General features: G+C 57.6%; 1 protein-coding gene across 3 annotated transcripts; it reads left to right on the plus strand.

Moving 5' to 3' along the window:
* Positions 1-1,061: 1,061 nt before the first annotated feature.
* DDX54 (DEAD-box helicase 54) lies at positions 1,062-19,362 on the plus strand. 3 transcript variants are annotated; one of them, XM_044989877.1, is made up of 20 exons: positions 1,062-1,221; positions 2,400-2,529; positions 2,983-3,053; positions 3,438-3,626; positions 4,847-4,896; positions 5,583-5,624; positions 8,816-8,911; positions 9,466-9,587; positions 10,096-10,157; positions 11,009-11,140; positions 11,877-12,087; positions 12,807-12,941; positions 13,877-14,098; positions 14,417-14,505; positions 15,076-15,261; positions 15,615-15,757; positions 15,851-15,964; positions 16,314-16,418; positions 16,960-17,057; positions 17,394-19,362. In XM_044989877.1, the coding sequence occupies exons 1-20, from the start codon at positions 1,120-1,122 to the stop codon at positions 17,633-17,635; spliced, it is 2,541 nt and encodes an 846-aa protein (XP_044845812.1). In that variant the 5' UTR covers positions 1,062-1,119; the 3' UTR covers positions 17,636-19,362. The 3 variants fall into 3 exon arrangements, with proteins under 3 accessions (XP_044845812.1, XP_044845813.1, XP_044845815.1); XM_044989878.1 differs by having other exon boundaries at positions 2,403-2,529; XM_044989880.1 differs by having other exon boundaries at positions 1,064-1,221; positions 14,432-14,505.
* The last annotated feature ends 28 nt before the right edge of the window (positions 19,363-19,390 follow it).

Raw genomic sequence — 19,390 nt, forward strand, 5'->3', positions numbered from 1 at the left:
CAAGCTACCTAGGAAGGGGAGCTGAGCCACGAGGTGAGTCCAAGTCCAAGATGGCTACCCAGGCCCCTGTGATGTTTGACCTGGTGTTCCCTGCAGTCTGAGACCTCTGCTCTCACCCCCTGCGCTACGGTGCTGGGCCCCAGGTGCTCTTGGCAGAGGGAGAAGGTAGGTTAACACTGAGGAGTGAAGTATCAGAGGGGTAGCCGTGTTAGTCTGGATCTGTAAAAGCAGCAAAGAATCCTGTGGCACCTTATAGCCTAACAGACGTATTGGAGCATGAGCTTTCGTGGGTGCATCCGACGAAGTGGGTATTCACCCACGAAAGCTCATGCTCCAAAATGCCTGTTAGTCTAAAAGGTGCCACAGGACTCTTTGCTGCTGTTACTGAGGAGTGATGAGACCTCTGCGGCGCTAACCCCTGAGCACATGCCGCTGGCTGGGTCCCCGCTGGGCTGCCAAACAAGGGCTCAGCCACGTAGGACGGGCTGGCCACGACCCGGTAGCTACCACAGCTGAACAGCCTGGAGTCCAGAACGGGCCAGCGCCAGCGGGGGCTCCGCGAAGCATCTCGGGCCAGGGTCCCTGCCCAGCAGTGACCGGCCCGAGGCGCAGGGGAGCCCCGCGAGGCGCAGCGGGGCCCGCTCCCGGGGGCTGGGAGGGGGGGGCGCCGAGGTCCCCCCAGGCTGCAGACCGGGGGGGGGGGGGAGCGGAGCAGAGACGAGCGGCAGGAGACGCCGTGGGGCGGCGGCGGCACGTGACGCACAGGCTGTTTTTAGGGCCGGGGATTGGCCATTGTCGGGGCTCCGGGGATCCTTCCGCGGGGGGGGCGGTGGCCAAAGGCAACAAATCCCGGTGTCTCGTCGCTGTGAGCCGGGCCCCGAGCACGGCCGGGCCCGCGGGAGAGGGTCCGACCGCCCCGCGCCCACCCCCCTCAGGAAGCTCCTCCCTCTCCAGCTGCGCGCGGCACCGCAAGGTGCCCAGGGCCCCGCCCACCGGCCCGTACCATCTCTCCAGCGGGGGGGGAGCGCAGGCTGCGATCCTGCTAGAGGTCGCGGTGGGTCAGTCCGCCCCGGGGGCGGGGCCACCTGGCGGGTCGGAGTCGGTCGCCTGCCCCGAGCCATGGCGCCGCGCCGCCGCCGCCGGCCCCCTCGGGGCCGCGAGCCCGAGTCCGAGCCTGGCGAGCTCCGCCTGGGGCCTACGGAGGGGAGCCCGGAGCGGCCGGTGAGCGGGGCGGGGGCGCTGCCTGGGCGGCGGGGGGAGGGGCGCGCTGCCTGCACGTGGTGTCAGGCCCGGTGCACGGGGCTGGCGGGGAGGTTACGGCGCCTCGGCGGCTTTGCCGAGGGACCCGTCACGGCCCGGGCCTGGCCCCGGATCAGCGAGAGGGTAAATGCCCCGGGGCCGCCCCCCCCCCCGTGCCGGGTCCCGCTCCGTGGCCGGATCCCCCGGCCCAGGCACCGGGTGCTGCTCGCGGGGCGCCGTGCCGGGAACGAGCGGGGCTGGCCGGGGGTTGGGCTCCCAAGGCAGGAGCGGCCCCCCCCCCCTCGCTAGGCCGGTGCTTTTCAAACGGGGGGTCACGGCTGGGTCGCTGCGCCAGGCGCTGGGCCGCTCTGCTCAGCCGACCGGGCTGTTAGGAGTCCCGGCAGTGCCGCCGCCTGGCTGGTGCCTGCCTGTCCGGGCACCGCACTGCACCCCGGAAGCGGCCAGCAGCGGCTCCGGCTCCTAGGCGGGGGCACCGCGGGGCCCTGTGCACTGCCCTGCGCCGAGCACCAGGCCGGAACCAGCCAATGGGAGCTGGGGGTGGGGGGTGCCTGCAGGTGAGAGCCGTGTGGAGCCGCTTGCATGACTCTGCCTAGGAGCCAGACCTGCTGCTGGATGCTTCCAGGGTGCAGTCCGTGCTGCCAGGACAGGCAGGAAGCCTGCCTTAGCACCACCACTGACTGAGAGCCGCCCAAGGTAAACCCATGCCCAAACCCCACGCCCCAATCTCGTGCCCCAGCCCGGAGCCTCTTTCTGCACCCGAAACCCCTCATCCCTGGCCCCACTGCAGAGCCTGCACCCCCAGCCCAGAGTCCTGACCCCTCACACCCCTGCCCCAGCCCCCCAAACCTGGAGCCTCCTGCACCCCAAACGCAGAGCCCCCCTGCATCCCAAACCCCTCATCCCTGGCCCCACCCCAAAGCTTGTGCCCAGAGCCTCCTCCCAAACCCCTCATCCCCCAGCTCCGTTGGGTTGTGGGCATCAACAATTTTCTTCAACTGGGTCGCCAGAAAAGAAGTTTGAAAACCTCTGCTCTAGGGCGTTCTAAAATAAGACTGGACTGATGATCTAAGAGCCCTCTTCCATCTATCGTGTCATGAAATTACATTGCTTTTGCACGTGTGCCCTTTCCCCATTGTCAGCAGGGATCCGGTAAGGTCTTACCGGCCTTTCCAACGCCTGATTACTCCTCTGACATGGAGCCAGACACTAGAGAGATGGTACGAGCACAGAACAAAAAGAAGAAGAAATCAGGGGGCTTCCAGTCTATGGGTGAGTGAAATGGATGGTCATAAATCTGAGGGCAGAAATTGAATTTTGATTAATATGGGGTGCTCAAACTTAGCTCGACTCAGGGCCACCTCAGCAACTGGTCAAGGCCTGAGTACCAGGCAGAGGAGCACATTGCAGGTGTATTCAGAAGAAATCACGTGTGCCAGCATGCGTTGAGGCTCATGCTTAGATCAAAATTGGGGGTCTTTTTCTTTGCCTTCTGGAATTTGAACCTCTAAGTCACATTTTTGAGCTTTTTATCTGCAACTGTTAGGGTAAGAAACTTTTTTAATGAAAGCTGATGTTATTCTCTAATCACATGACTCCAGAAGGTGGGATTTTAAGTAAAAAAACAATTATATTGCGAGACTTGCACTAAAATAGTTGGCAACACTGCACCCTTGTTATCCAAGGGCCATTTAATATTGTGATCATATTTGTCTTTTCTCGTAGGCTTGAGTTATCCTGTATTCAAAGGGATCATGAAGAAAGGCTACAAAGTGCCTACGCCAATCCAGCGAAGGGTAATGGACAGGCTCTCATTGCTCCAGTGTAACTTTTATGGGGTGTATGTTTGTTAAAGGTCCTGGGGGGTTTCCATAGGTAATTTCTGCAGTGCTTTGTGGGGTTGAGGTGGGAGGTGAATCTCACTGTGCTGATGAGCCTTAGCCACGTCTAGCATGTGGATTCCACAAGGCCCAGTGTTAGCAAAGGTTGCCCGACACCTCTGTAACCTACCTGTGGAACTCATTGCCACAAGATACCATTTAAGCTAAGAATTGTAGCAGGGTTCCCAAAAGATATGGATGTTTATGTGGATTATGAGAACATCCATGGATACCCCAGTGATTGGCACATGATAAGAATCCTCCAGCTGGATTGGAGCAGCATCTGTTCTTGTCTTGCAGACCATCCCTGTGATCCTGGATGGGAAAGACATGGTGGCCATGGCAAGGACTGGCAGTGGGAAGACGGCTTGTTTCCTCATCCCCATGTTTGAGAAGCTGAAGGCGCACAGTGCCCAGACGGGAGCACGAGCCCTCATCCTCTCGCCAACCCGCGAGCTTGCCTTGCAGACTATGAAATTCACAAAGGAGGTAGGGAGTGGAGGAAACAGCATCAGCTGATCAAAGAGACACTGGGACTGGAGTAGCTGGGAGCTCTCTCACGGATGTGACTTGAGAGCATGGTACATGGAGCTTGTGTTGATACGGAGAGGCAATATAGTGCAGTAATTGCTGCATTTCTTGCATGACATAACGAACCTCTGGAACTCATTGCCACAAGATATCATTGAAGCTAAGAATGTAGCAGAGTTCCAAAAAGATGTGGATGTTTATGTGGATTATGAGAACATCCATGGATACCACAGTGATGGGCACAGAATAAGAATCTGAATAGACTAGAACTAGACATGGTGAAAAACGAGGGTGAGATCATCAGGCTTCAGGGCATAAGCCAACAGGCTGGGGTTAGGCAGATGTGCCTGCAGGCAGGTTATTCCATACTTGTCCACTAGGAGGTTCTTTGCAGCTACCTTTGAAATATTTGGTCCTGGCAAGAGACTAGACTGAGGTGGGCAAATTTTGGCCCAAGGGCCACATCTGGGTTGGAAAATTGTATGCAGGGCCATGAATGTAGGGCTGGGGCAGGGGGTTGGGGTGTGGGAGGGGGTGCAGTGTCCAGGAAGGGGCTCAGGGCAAGGGGTTGGGGTGCAGAGGCCGCAGGGACGTGGTACTGGCCGCTTCTGGAGCGGCGCGGGGCCAGGGCAGGCAGGGAGCCTGCCTTAGCTCCGCTGCACCATGGGGCTGGCAATCCCACGGGCCGGATTGAAAGCCCCGAGGGTCCGGATCCGGCCCATGGGCCGTAGTTTGCGCTCCCCTGGACTAGACAAAGAGCAGATGGCCCTTGAGTGTGATCCAGTCTGGCTGCACTCCTGTGGTTTAGCTCACAAGGACAGTGCATGGGTACTTTCCGTAACGCTGCAGGTCACCAAGTAGCAGCAGCCACTGCACTCTGTCTTTTGAGCGCTGATGGCTGGATTGCTACGTGGGCCTCCTGCTGCCCCTATGGAGAGCCCCCCATGTCGGTGGTATTGCGGGGTTAAAGATGGAGGCAGGTTGTACAAAGGGAGAAGCAGCTTGATCCAAAGTCGTAGCAGCTTCAATGTGTTCATCCCTCCTGAGACAGCCAGGCCTCTTGCACTGGGGTAGCCCTGGCAGTTGAGGTGAAGAGTCCCATGATTGGGAATGAGGGGAGTGGGGAGCTGGAGGCAAGATTAGGATTGACAGTAGATGGGGTGTGTTTTGTCCTGCAGCTGGGCAAGTTCACAGGCCTGAAGACTGCGTTGATTCTGGGAGGAGAGAGGTAAGCCAGTTGCAGTCTGCCCCTAAAGTGCCGGCAGCTGCAGCAGATTGCAAGGCCTTGTGAACGTTTTGTCAAATGTATTTTTCCCTAGAATGAGTCAATTACAGTAGAAACTTATGAAACATTGGCTAGATCAATGCCCAGATGAAATATTGACCTGGCTCAGTGACGCTGCAGTGGGTAGAAACATCACAGCTGGGTCTAGAGCCGGATTGCCAGGATTGAGTCTGGGCCCTTCAGGGGGTTCCGTTAATTTTAAATGAATTTTTAAAAAAGTATATTGGCTCCTTTCAGCATCGGGACCTAGTCCCAGCCTTTGGCCCAGCTACTTGTATTTGTGCATGCACGGCGGGCTGGTGCGTGGCGGGCGGTTACCGAGACGGGCGCGGCCGGTGGACTGCTGTGCATTGCATTTGGGAAGGATGCATGGCATAGATGAAGGACCCCATTGGGCAGCTTACTGCTCTCTGGCCAACCTGTTCCTTTAGAACGATCCCTGGGAAGCCGGGCTCAAGGATCAGGCTCCATCTCAGCCTCTTTTGCAGAAACCAGGTTGAGGGCATGAGGTTATCTGCCTTGCAGCTTGCTGCTGGGCTGGGTGGAGTCCCTTGTTGTCACTAGGGCTGTGTTATGGCTCCCCCTGCTGGTCATTATTACCAGCACCTCCGATTCTCTTTCTCCCCTAGGATGGAAGACCAATTTGCAGCTCTGCATGAGAACCCCGATATGTGAGTCTTAATGCTGAGGGTTAGCGACTGTGTTCTCCAGATGTGGGTTGGGGGGAAGGGTCACAGCATGGGAATGGGGCTCGTGGGTGGGTTTTTTCCTTTTTCTTTGGAGCATTGAGACCCAAGGCACATCCTGCACAATCCATCCTCTAGGACTGCCCTGCTGCTTTTTTCTCTTCGGTAACTGACCTGGAGTATCTGTGGTTGGGAGAGTTGGGTTAAGCTGTTGTGACTTTCCTTTCCCACCCCTCAGCAGCAGAGTCTCACCTGTATTATTTAATAGAATCAGAGACCTGAAGGTCAGAAGGGACCATTATGATCGTCTAGTCTGACCTCCTGCACAATGCAGGCCACAGAATCTCACCCACCCACTCCTGTAACAAACCCCTAACCTATGTCTGAGTTACTGAAGTCCTCAAATCGTGGTTTGAAGACCTCAAGCTGCAGAGAATCCTCCAGCAAGTGACCCAGGCCCCACGCTGCAGAGGAAGGAGAAAAACCTCCAGGGCCTCTGCCAATCTGCCCCGGAGGAAAATTCCTTCCCAACCCCAAATATGGCAATCAGCTAAACCCTGAGCATGTGGGCAAGACTCACCAGCCAGCACCCAGGAAAAAATTCTCTGTAGTAACTCAGATCCCATCACAGGCCAGTGGGCATATTTGCTGCTAATAGTCAAAGATAAATTAACTGCCAAAATTAGGCTATCCCATCATACCATCCCCTCCATAAACTTATCAAGCTTCGTCTTGAAGCCAGATATGTCTTTTGCCCCCACAGCTCCCCTTGGAAGGCTGTTCCAGAGCTTCACTCCTTTGATGGTTAGAAACCTTCATTTAATTTCAAGTCTAAACTTCCTGATGGCCACTTTAAATCCATTTGTTCTTGTGTCCACATTAGTACTGAGCTTAAATAATTCCTCTCCCTCCCTGGTATTTATCCCTCTGATATATTTGTAGAGAGCAATCATATCTCCCCTCAGCCTTCTTTTGGTTAGGCTAAACAAGCCAAGCTCTTTGAGTCTCCTTTCATAAGACAGGTTTTCCATTCCTCGGCTCATCCTAGTAGCCCTTCTCGGTACCTGTTCCAGTTTGAATTCATCCTTCTTAAACATGGGAGACCAGACCTGCACACAGTATTCCAGATGAGGTCTCACCAGTGCCTTGTACAACGGTACTAACACCTCCTTATCTCTACTGGAAATACCTCACCTGATGCATCCCAAGACCACATTAGCTTTTTCCGCAGCCATATCACATTGGCGGCTCATAGTCATCCTGTGATCAACCAATACTCCGAGTTCCTTCTCCTCCTCTGTTACTTCTAACTGATGTGTCCCCAGCTTATAACAAAAATTCTTGTTATTAATCCCTAAATGCATGACCTTCCTCTTTTCACTATTAAATTTCATGCTATTACTATTACTCCAGTTTACAAGGTCATCGAGATCTTCCTGTATGATATTCCGGTCCTTCTGTGTATTGGCAATACCTCTCAGCTTTGTGTCATCTGCAAACTTTATTGGCACGCTCCCACTTTTTGTGCCAAGGTCAGTAATAAAAACCTTAAATAATATTGGTCCCCAAACTGATCCCTGAGGAACTCCACTAGTAACCTCCCTCCAGCCTGACAGTTCATCCTTCAGTACGACCCGTTGTAGTCTCCCCTTTAACCAGTTCCTTATCCACCTTTCAATTTTCATATTGGTCCCCATCTTTTCCAATTTAGCTAATAATTCCCCATGTGGAACCAGATCAAATGCCTTACTGAAATCGAGGTAAATTAGATCCACTGCGTTTCCTTTGTTTAAAAAATCTGTTACTTTCTCAAAGAAGGAGATCAGGTTGGTTTGGCACGATCTACCTTTTGTAAAACCATGTTGTATTTTGTTCCAATTACCATTGACCTCAATGTCCTTTACTTTTTCCTTCAAAACTTTTTCGAAGACCTTGCATACTACAGATGTCAAACTAACAGGCCTATAGTTACTCGGATCACTTTTTTTCCCTTTCTTAAAAATAGGAACTATGTTGGCAATTCTCCAGTTGTATGGTACAACCCCTGAGTTTACTGATTCATTAAAAAGTCTTGCTAATGGGCTTGCAATTTCATGTGCCAGTTCCTTTAATAGTCTTGGATGAAGATTATCTGGGCCCCCCGATTTAGTCCCATTAAGCTGTTCGAGTTTGGCTTCTACCTCGGATGTGGTAATATCTACCTCCATATCCTCATTCCCATTTGTCATCCTACCATTATCCCTAAGCTCCTCATTGAAGACTGAGGCAAAGTATTTGTTTAGATATTGGGCCATGCCTAGATTATCCTTAACCTCCACTCCATCCTCAATGTTTAGCGGTCCCACTTCTTCTTTCTTTGTTTTCTTCTTATTTATCTGGCTATAGAACCTTTTACTATTGGTTTTAATTCCCTTTGCAGGGTCCAACTCTACATGGCTTTTGACCTTTCTCACTTTGTCCCTACATGTTCTGACCTCAATAAGGTAGCTTTCTTTGCTGAGCCCGCCCATCTTCCACTCCTTGTAGGCTTTCTGCTTTTTCAGGTCCTCACTATTCACCAAAACCAAATCTAAAATGGCATCCCCTCTTGTTGGTTCTTCAACTGCTTGGTGAAGGAATCCATCAGCTATCGCATCCAGGAAAATCTGAGCCCTATTATTGCCAGCTCTTGTCCTCCAATCTATATTTGTATTGTGGTAGCACTTAGGAGCTCTTGTCAAAGAGCAGAGCCCTATCCGCCGAACAAGCTCGCAGGTGCTACATGCAGTGGGTCTGATTCTGCACTCATGGTGTAAATGGGAAGTGATGGCACTGAAGCTGATGGAGTCACAACCTGTAAACCGTGTGCTGAGCAGAGTCAGACTCAGAGCCTCTTCCTATGTGTATTTCTGGAGGGAGAGCAGAGACTGGAGATGGGTCTTCCTGGAGTGGACCTGTCATCTGAATGTCCCTCTTGGCCTGGCAGATTTGGGCTGGAGAGGCAAGTGGGATGGGAGGGGGTTGGTTGGGAAGAGCTGCCTTGTCCTATTTTTCACCAGAGTGGAGAACTGCAGCTTCCCCAGCTCCATCTCTCTCCACCAGGACAGGTGGGTGCCTGAGTGTGGGTAGCACTTTGGCCCTCGCATGGAGTTGTGGGCAGCTGGGTGCCTGCCGCCCATTGGTGTCTGTCATTCCAGAATCATTGGCACCCCGGGGCGCCTGATGCATGTGGCTGTGGAAATGAACCTGAAGCTGCACAGTGTGGAGTACGTGGTGTTTGACGAAGCTGACAGGTCAGTTCATGACGTTGCCGTAGCTGAGATTTCACCTTGGGGCATTTGTCAGCCCTTCTGTTCCCAGGGGCTCCCAGTAGGATCCTCAGTCAGCCAAGTGTGACAACTGCACCACCAGGGAGGAGCTGGGGCTTGGCGCCATGGCTGCATCCCGTGGACACAGAGGTGGGAGTGTGGCTTCCCAGCTACGACAGGCTCCGAGCGCCTGAAGAGTGAGATGTGAGGCCAGTGGGGGAAAACGGACCAGGTCAAGGATCTTGGGAAAGCAGCCAACTGGTGCAATGGTGCCCGTTCTTGTCTGCTGATGCTGGGCTAGATCTTCCACTTGCAGGGCCGGCGCAGGAGCTGGCAGGTGGGATTCTAGGTCTCCTGGGTGTTGGATTCAAGGGCTCATCCTGGGAGGAAGCAGCTTGTCCCGGTGCATGGGGATGTGCAGTCCCCATGTGAACACTGCTTTCCTGGGTGCTGCGTGGGATGGTAGGGCCCAGCTGTGGGGGTGGGGGTGGCTTGCTGGGTTGTGTGGCTGCTGACCTTGGTGTTGTTGGCCCCCTCAGGCTCTTTGAGATGGGGTTTGCGGAGCAGCTGCAGGAGATCATCGCCCGGCTCCCCGAGAGCCGCCAGACCCTGCTTTTCTCTGCCACACTCCCCAAACTGCTCGTGGAGTTTGCTCGGGCCGGTAAGGAACATCCCCCACCCAGCCCCACGCGGGAGAAACAGGGGCTAGATGGAGGGGGGGTAACAGGCTGAATGGCAGGTGAGCTAAGAGTAGTTTTAGCTGTGCTGACCTGTCCTTTTGGGGGAGGGGAAGGGATCCTCACCTGCTGTTGCCCCGTTCCCCCAGGCCAAGTGCAGCCACGCTGCCTGTGTCCCACCTACTCCTTTCCTCTGCAGTTCGGGGGACCGTGCCCCGGTCTCCTGCAAAGTGAACGTTAGTGCTTGTGAGAGCAGGCAGCTAATTAAAGCTGCGGCATGGCACGCTGCGGGCAGGGCTCTAATTCCTCCTCCTTGGCTCCGCCGGCACATCCCCCTCCTGACCTGCAGCACCCCCTGCTGGGCCTTTCAGAAGCTGTGATTGCCCCGCTGTACGTGTCTAACAGTGAGTCTGCTCCCTTGGCCTGTTCTTACTCAGTGTGAATTCAGGCGCCCCCTTGCCCTGGGCTCATGTTCTCCTGCCTCGTTCACAGGTCTCACTGAGCCAGTCTTGATCCGGTTGGATGTGGAGACCAAGCTCAGTGAGCAGCTCAAGGTGAGATGCGCTTGGGGGTCTTCAAGGCTATTGAGTTTGGGAGGGCTGGGGTAGAGGAGATTGGGGTGGGCCTGTACAGCACCTAGCACCTTGGGTCCCTGGTCCATGCCTGGGCCCTAGGCTATAGTGCAATACAAATAACAACTCCCCGTTTGTCTGAGCTCATCCCAGCAGAGCTCTCAAGCTCCAAAGAGCGCTGCTGTCCGTGCTGGGGAAGGAGGTGGAGGACCAGCAGTATGAGTTGTATGGCTGGGAGGGCCCCAGTGTGTATATGCCTCTGCCCTTCTCTGGACTGCTGCATTTCACAGCTGCAGGCAGTGTGCAGCGCCCCCTCCTGGGGCTAGTAACTGACGCGAGGGTGGACGAGGTGCTACCGGGAGCCTGATCCCATCAGTTAAGTGTGGCCCTGACAGCATTAGCTGGGGTTGGCACCAGGCAGTCTCGGGTAGAACCTGAGCCCAGGTGAGGCAGACGGACTTTCAGGGTGGTTCCCCCAAGCCTCCAGGGAACCAGTTTAGATTGGAGGGCAGGGGAAACCTTCCATCCCTTCCCGTTAGCCCCAAGAGGTGCTCTCCAGACAGGGCCAAAGAGCTGCCCAGCCAGCGGTGCCAGAGAAACCGCGGGTGGTGGGCTGCAGCACAGGCTGTGTTATTTCACTGGTAGCCCCTGGAGCCTCGGTGGTGGGTCAGGACACCGTGGTGCTGGGCGCTTCACAGCACCTGCCCCAGTCAAGTGAAGAGAAAGCACAGCTTGCGTTGTTAGCCCCAGCGTCTCTGGCTTGTGACGCATCCAGGGGGGCCATTGAGGGGGCAGAGAGGGGCTTCCCACCTCACCCCTCTCTCCGCTGGCAGCTGGCCTTCTTCCATGTGCGCGCGGATGACAAGCCGGCCGTGCTGCTGCACCTGCTGAGGAGTGTGGTGAGGCCTCAGGATCAGACAGTCGTCTTCGTGGCCACCAAGCACCATGCGGAGTACCTCAAGGAGGCAAGTCGGGGAGCCAGCGCGCCATGGGCCCGGCACTACCTGTGCGGCACAGGCTGGGCCTGGGCCTGGTGGAGCCATGGGAGATGTAGCAGGGGGTGGGGATACATGCAGGGCTGAGACCAAGGCAGAAGGGGGAGCTGCTGGGGGTTCTGCTTCCCAAGGCAGGGAGGAGGGGGAAGGAGCACTCTGCTTCTGTGGTGCTGCAGGCCTGTGGCTGAACTGGTGCCTGAGCAGCATACAGCAAGGTTGGTGTGCTGGGGGGTGCTCCTGCCACGTGCCATGCACAAGGTGGTGGGGAGAGCTGGGGGCACATCACCTGGGTCTAGTTGTGTGTGTGGTCGGAGTCGAGCCCGTTTCCTTCCCAAGACAGGCCCCTGCCTGAGCTTCCACTGATTGATTCCTGTGTCCAGGAGATGCCAGGGTGCTCCCTGTTGCCAGAACCATCCTGCTGCTGCAAGGGAGTGTCGGAGGCTGGTGCTGGGCTGCCAGGAGGAGGAGGGGCATTGCCGATGAACCTTACAGCTCTCCTGGAGGGTGGCGTGGAGAGGTCTAGCATGCTGCTGCTTGGCCAGCCTAGTACATGGAGGAGGCATGGATGCCGAGGGGAGGGAGGTGTAGCCTGTGGAATCTCTCCTCCTTTGGCTCTGACTTATGTTGAGGTCCCCTAGTCTTTGGGGTGGTCCTCCCCTGCTGGGGGCCAGGTGCTAACCTTTGCTCCACCCTCCTCCCCCTCCAGTTGCTGACAGTGCAGGGCGTGAACTGCACCCATATCTACAGCTCCCTGGATCAGACGGCCCGGAAAATCAACATTGCCAAGTTCGTGCACGGCCAGTGCGCAGTGCTGATTGTTACCGACGTGGCTGCCCGTGGCATCGACATCCCCATGCTGGACAACGTCATCAACTACAGCTTCCCTGCCAAGCCCAAGCTGTTCCTGCACCGTGTCGGTGGGTCTCTGGGGCAGGCCGGGCCGCGGGAGGGGGCTGGGCTCTAGGGCACAGCTGTCTGTCCTGCTTCAACTGATCATCTCCCTCCCGCCCTGGTCACAGCTCCACCCGGCTGGTAAATGCCATGGAGGAGGGAAGCCTCTCCACCCCCAAATATCCTCCCCACTGCCCCTGCTGGGCAGCCGCCTGCCATTGCCGTGGGAGCCATTGCTGCAGGGCGTGTCATTAACAGCTGTGCCAGCCTGGACTCCCTGCCGCTGAAAGCTCTCTGGGCTGGAGCCCTCATCCCTGCCCAGGACACTGGGGGAACGCAGCGTTTCAGGGAGAGCCACAGGAAGGTCTGGAATCTCAGTCTGCGGGGCCAGGCCCAGGTAGCCAGCCAGGCCAGGCCCAGTGGGCGGGCGTGTGCAGTTTGGGGGCTATTCCCATTAGTGGCACGGGCAGCGGTTGCCGGGTCCCTTGAGAGCAGCGGAGAACGTGCTGAGATTCACCATCTGCAGTGGGCACGAGAGGGCGAGAACGCCGTGCCCTTGTCCAGCCCTCCCCTGGATGAACAGCCTGATCCCCGCTGAGCGTGGGGGCCAAGCTTGGCTTCTTGGCCTCGGTCCCCTTAGCAGCTTCCCTGCCCCCGACCAGAGTAGGCCCATTAGCCAAACCCTGAGTCCGTGACTGTGGTTCCACACTGCCCCGGAGCTATTCTGTCTTGCTTTCTCTCCCAGGCCGCGTGGCCCGCGCTGGCCGCAGTGGCACCGCCTACTCCCTGGTGGCATCGGATGAGACCCCATATGTCTTTGACTTGCACCTGTTCCTGGGGCGCCCGCTCACCCTCGCCAGCCCCCACGAGAAACCCTCAGGTAAGGTCCATCTGGGTACTGGCCCCTCGTCCCCAGTGGTGAGGGGGGGGGGGAGCTCTCACTTGGCATTCCTGCTGGGGCTGGGCTTGCCTGGGGAGACCCACGCCGTGGCAATGGTGGTGATGCCGCCAGCCTCGCAGGAGGGCTGGGTCTCGCTGCCCAGCCCCGGGGTGAGGAAGCACCTTGTCTCTTGCAGGCCTAGATGTCTGTGCAGGCTAACAAAGGGGGGATGGGGAGCTCTGGCAGCGACACCGAGCTCCCCTGCACGGCAGGAGGGTGACTCTTGCTGCCAGAGGCCCTGTCTGCAGACACTCCACCCCGGCACAGGCCCTGTTTGCACTGTTACCAGGGCGTAGCTCTCTGCGTCCCTGAGCTGCGCTGACGTAGCGTGGCCCAAGGTCTCGGCTTAGGGGCCCAGTTAAGGTCCCATCTGCACGATGCAGTGAATCCCTACAGCTTTATCCCCCTGGACCTTCCCCTCCCTCTCCCCCTCTGTCCTCTCTGAGGTCACCCTTTGTGTGTCCAAGACACTATAGTGGCCATGTCCTGCCCTGTAGCCCAGCCGGGCTCACGCCTGTTTCTGTTCTGGAATAGCCGTTCAGAGGCATAGTGGGACTGGCACAGCCCTGGAGTGGGAAGTCTGGGACGTGGTGACCATAGGCAGGGGATGTTCTGGGTGGAGGCAGGGTGTGGGGAAGAGATCAGCTGTGTATGTCTTGAAAGGTTCCAGCTGCTCCACCCCTCTTAGCCTGAGCCTTGTCCCAGTGGGGCCCAGCCCCCCCATTGCAGAGGGCTGCTGCTAAGGCCACTCTCCAGGTCCCTGAACTGGGTGCAGTCTCTGTTCTCCCCATCCCAAGTGGACACGTGGGATGGGCTGAAGCATGGGACCCCTGGGGAGAAGCTGCCGGTCCCGAACCCCTTCTGTCCTGTTGCAGACGGGGATGGGGTGTTTGGCAGAGTCCCCCAGAGCGTCATCGACGACGAGGAGTGTCTGCTGCTCACTGACCACGAGGGCTCGCTGGACCTGCAGAGCCTGCGCAAGGTGTCGGAGAATGCGCACAAGCAGTACCTGAAGTCCCGGCCTGGCCCCTCGCCCGAGTCTGTCAAGAGAGTGAAGGAGCTGGACTTCTCCCTGCTGGGCATCCACCCGCTCTTCAGTGAGTGCCTGTCTCTGTCTGCGCCCTCCTGGCACGGCGGGAGCTGCAGGCTGCTCCCACCCTGGCCTCCTGCAGTGGGGCCCATTGGGTGAGGCTAGGGCAGGAGCTGCTCCTGCACTGCTCCCTTCCACACTTCCTGCTGGAGCAGCGGGGCGCTCCCCCCCATAGCCAGCGCTCGTCCAGCATTGCCTACAGCACCCCCTGCTGGGGGAGATGGGGCCTGGAACCCCTGCGGGAACGCTGGCGTTTCCTGCTGGAACTGGGAGCTTGGCTATGTATTAGGCACTCACTGCTCTGTGTCCCTTCCTCCCTCTCTGGGCTCCTGGCTTGAAGGTTCTTGCTTTGGGGAGGATGAGCTGGAGAGACTGAAGTTCGTGGACAACATTAAAACCTACAGATCCAAAGCAGTGAGTACGAGCCGTGATCTGACCCCAGGCCCCGGGCCTGTGCTGGGGGGAAGGGAGCTCGCTCCAGAGCTGCCAGCAGCACTGCCTCGTGTCAGAGCGAGGGGGCTGGCCTTTGCGAGCCCCTGACTTGGGCGTGCTGCCAGGTGCAGCGACCCAGCCAGAGTGCCACTGAACTGAATCTTGGCCATCCACCTTGGCAGCCCAGAGAATGAGGCTCACCCCTGGGGGGGAGGGGTAGCATTAACCCTCGCAGCACCTCTGTGGTGCAAGGGGGTGTGCTTTAGGGATCGCTGCCACTCCGCGGAGATGCAGCTGCCCAGGAGTTTAAGGTGGGAACCAAGGAAGCTGGGACTCAGCTGCACATACAGCTCCTCAGGCTCTGGGAAGATGCTTCCTGCCTGCACCAGGGCTGCTGGGCTGGCTCCCTCCATGTGTTACTGGTGCTGGATGAACAGCTCCACCAGCCCCTGGGACCAGAGCCCAGCAGAGAGCTCCACCTACCCCCAGGGAGAGCGAGGGGAGGGGTCTCCCAGGGTACACGTCACTCACGGGTTCCATCTCTCGGACCAGACCATCTTTGAGATCAACGCCACCAACAAGACCCTGGCCAGCGATGTGATGCGAGCCAAGCGGAGCCGCGACCGCAGCCTCATCGACAAGTACCAGAGGGGGCAGCAGGAGAGACGGGCTGGGGCTGCGCTGGGGGGCCGGGACCCAGCAGTCCCTGCCCCTGAGGAGGAGGAAGCAAACCTCCAGGTATGGACTTGGAGGGTGCCAGCTTCTCAACCACATCCACCCCAGGGCCTGCCTGGGGACTCTGGGAAGTGGCCGGCCCCGAGCCCTGCACTGTGTAGTGTCAGCCCATGGCTGGGGGCATCAAAGGGCTGGCTAATGTCACGGCCCCGGTAACACTTGCTGGTCTCTGGGTTGAGGTGGGGGTTGGTGTGACTGTGCCGGGGGCAGGGAACAGTTTGCACAGTTGGTAGCATTGCATAGCGGTAGGGGTGGGGGAGGTATCTGTACCCAAGGCACCAGCTGGGTAGGCTGGCGTAGCGGCTCCTGCCTGGAGAGTAGGTGCACCAGGCCCTCCTGTCTGATCCGTGTCCCAGGAAGTGTTCGCCGCCGTGGTGGGCAGGAAGCGGAGGCGGCACCAGGTGGGAGAGGGCATCAGGAAGAAGCAGCGGCATGAGGCGCAGCGGGACGAGGAGTTCTACATTCCCTACCGGCCCAAGGACTTGGAGAGCGAGCGAGGGTGAGTCACTTGACCAACGCCCCCAGCGGCGGGATCCCCTGCTGCTCCCAGCTCCCCGAACTCCTCTGACCTCTGCCTTTCCCCCGTGTCCAGGCTGAGCATTGGCGGGGAGGGCAGCGCCTTTGAGCAGCAGGCTTCTGGTGCCATGCTCGACCTCCTGGGGGACGAGACCCACAACATGAGCAAGACCAAGCAGCTGCTCAAGTGGTAAGTGCCTGACCTGTAGGGAAAGCGAGAAAAGGCTCCTGCTGTGGGGAGGGCCGTGGGGACAGCTGCCGCTCACACAGAGCCCTTTGACCCCCAGCAGGCAGCACCAAACGGTGGATTTTGCCTGATCATCCTGTCCTCCTCCCTCTGAAGACTGGGGGTGTGAGTGCCACGGTGCCAGCTGAGGGTGGGATTCTCTGCACCAACCAGCTGGGCTGGGGCTTGGTTGCTTGTGCCCCTGGCGCTTGGGGGGAGAGCGCTCAGTCTTCCAGGTGGGGCTGATCGATGAGCCCCCATTTCTCTCTGCCCCGCAACACCATTCCACCCCACTGCCCTGCCTCCACTCCAGGGACCGCAAGAAAAAGCGGTTCGTGGGGAAAACTGGCCAAGAGGACAAGAAGAAAATCTGCACAGAGAGTGGCAGGTACATCAGCGGCTCCTACAAGAACAACCTGTATCCTTCCAGACTGGGGATGGGCTGGGGGCGGAGGCGGGGCAGGGAGCGACGTGTATCCAGCCATGGGGCTCTTGCTCTCTGCCCTGCCAGGACTCCCTGACTGCAGGGCACCGTGGCGACTGCAGAGGGTGCGTGTCTGCGTGGCAGGGAGCAGCTGTTTCCAGCAGCAAGGGGCTGGGCCCTTCTGCGGCTGCTGCAGAGGGGCAGAGGCAATTCCAGTTTGCAATAGCGGGATGGCGTGGCTGCCTGCTGGCCATTGCCGAGCTTTGCAGCTGGGGATCTTACGAACTGGGGAGTAGGAGCCTGGGCTTCCTTCCAGGAAAGTCTCTGCTGCGGGAGAAACAGAGCGGCGGCAGGCACAGGGGAGAACGCTGCCACTGCCAGCCCCAGCCTGCGGGGCCCTCTTCCTTCGCGATGCCCTGCGGCCCCGAGTTTGAAGGGGGGAAGCGCGGGGATTGGGATTACGGTGAGGGGAGAAGTCGCGGAGGGCTCCCTTCCCCCCCCCCCCCCAGCCCTTTCCTTAACCCGCCGCCCCCAGCTATGAGAAGTGGAAGAAGAAATACAAAGTTGAGGAGTGGGACTCCGAGGAGGAGGCGGGGAACGAGCCGAGAGGCGGGACGCGCCGCAGGGGCAGAGGTGAGTGCCTGGGGGTGAAGGCACTGCCCTGTGCAGACATTGGTGCCTGGGGGATCCAGGCAGGCTGAGACCCACTGGGCGGCTGATATGCAGGATAGCGTCAGCCTCACTGCTGGCTAGAGAGCTGCTACCAGCACAGAGCCCAGCTGGCTGTGCAGGGCTCCGCTCTGTGTGCCGGGCTCCGCTCTGTGTGCCAGCCCCTGTTCCCCGCTAGAGGCCATGCCCCTTGGCATGGCTCTCTAGCGCAGCCCCTGGCCCCAGGGCTGGCTGCGTGTGGGGAGCTGAGCAAGGGGGGAACTCCTGGGGAGGGCTTTGAGTAACTCAGTCCCCCTGCAGGAGGCAAGCGGCTGGCGCCCTCCCCAGGGAAGCACGGCTCCCAGCAGGGCAAGGTGCACTCGGAGCTGAAGAGCAAGCAGCAGATCCTGAAGCAGAGGAAGAGAGTGGCCAAGCAGAACTTTCTGCAGAAGGGCGGCCTGAAGCGGCTGAAAGGCAAGAAGCGGCAGCGGGTGCAGGAGCTGCGCAGGACGGCGTTCGGCCGTGGTGCTGCCAGGAAGGGTCAAATGAGGAAAAGGATGTAAAGAATGGAGCGTGGGAGGGCAGCAGGCCGGATCTGAGCAAAGGGCTGATCCCCTTTCTAGGGGGTGAGCTGCCCCGTGCAGGCGCCGGCCTGGGCAGGAGCCATTAAATGACATGGTGGTTGGTTTTCAGTTTCTGTTGGATGTTTGTCTCGAATGCAGCTCGGGGGCGGGGGGAGATGGAGGGAGTGCTGGCCAGGGAATGGGGGGGCAGGGCTAGCTGCCTGCCCCTCTGTCAGTACCTCCGGAAAGTCTCCAGCACAAGCTGTTAAGGCTGCTGGAAGATGGCCCTTGGCAGTGCTAGAGCAGGGGGGGAGGGAGCTGGGGTGGGGGGTGGGCCTTGTTCCTGTTGCCTTGACCAGCTAACTCTTCTGAGAGTGCTGGAAAACCTGCCTGGGGGAACCACAGCTGTGCTGGCCTGTGCCACTGACCTGTGTCTCTGATGGAGTATGCAGGGGTCCTAGTCCGGACTGCTTTTCACCACTCACCCCATCTCCCAAAGGACGTTCCTGACATTGCATGAGGCTGCTTTTAAAAGCAGTTTCTCATCACAGCACCTTCCCTCCCCTTGTGGGCAGCAGCCATGCTTGCTGCTCCCTGATTTCATTTGTTCCTGGAGAGCCCATTCTCCAGAAAGCGTAAGCTAGACCATCCATGAATTTGACCGCAAAGCCCCCTGTGCAGAAAGGTAACAGCAGAGAGGCGTTTCAGAGAAGAGCACTCACTTTCCGGGCCTGGCTGCAAAATAGTATTTATGTAATAAGAGCTATAGATCTCAGAGCGCATTGCAAGGGAGGTCAGTATTGTCCCCATTTTACAGATGGGGAAACTGAGGCACAGGGGTGACTTGCCCAAAGTCACCCAGCAGGCCAGTGGCAGAGCCAGGACTAAAGCCCAGTCAGAGTCCCAAGCCTGTGCACTGTCTAATCATTCCTGTCCAGCTGTATTCACCTGGTCATTCTATTTCTCTTCCTCTGGCCAGACAGATGCTTAGTCTCAGGGCTTAGCTCCTTACCCTGCTGGGTCCTCCCCTGCTTCTTCAGGTACGTGACCATTGGAGGGAGCAGTAAGTGTCCTCCAAGCTCCCTCTTGCCTGTGACACACCATCCCCTCCCAGCTATGTCAGTTGTGTGGGAGGCAGTGCTCCCACACAGAGAAGCCAATGGTAGATCAAGAGATGATCAGAGAATCCCCCTTTTAATAAAGGTCCCCCAAAACTGCTGGTGAGAACCTGCACACATGCTTTCTACAGAGGAGCATGGGGGTGTTTTTCTTCTCTGATAATAGCAGCTGTGTGAGGTCCTCCACTCTTGGCACATAAAAAGATGAAGGGATGTCCCCAAAGGAAACTGAATGAAGGTGCAATGGGCAGCCACACCATGGCCAGTACAAACTGGGACAGTTAGAGATACTTTTGCCATCCAGTGTCACCTGTAACAGTGCAGGTGGCAAGAGGCAGCATGTGGAGTCCCTGAGCCAGCCACCTGCAGTGCAAAAACATCACTTGCTTGAGACTTTACATGCTTCCTGGGTCCCCTCAGCTGTTCTCTCCTGCTCAGGGCTGCATGGCAGTATGCAAAGTAGGGAAATTGAGCAGAGTTTGACTTACTTTTAAAAAGGGGCCTTTTTTTCCAGCCTAAATCAAACTAAGCTTTGTATCAAAAGTTAATGTAAATAATGGCCCCCCACTTTTTTTACTCCAATAAACATTTTTTCCTATTGTCTTTCAACCTCCTTGCTGTGCGCGCAACTCAGACA

Source organism: Mauremys mutica, chromosome 16, assembly GCF_020497125.1.
Source record: "Mauremys mutica isolate MM-2020 ecotype Southern chromosome 16, ASM2049712v1, whole genome shotgun sequence".
NCBI lineage: Eukaryota > Metazoa > Chordata > Testudines > Geoemydidae > Mauremys > Mauremys mutica.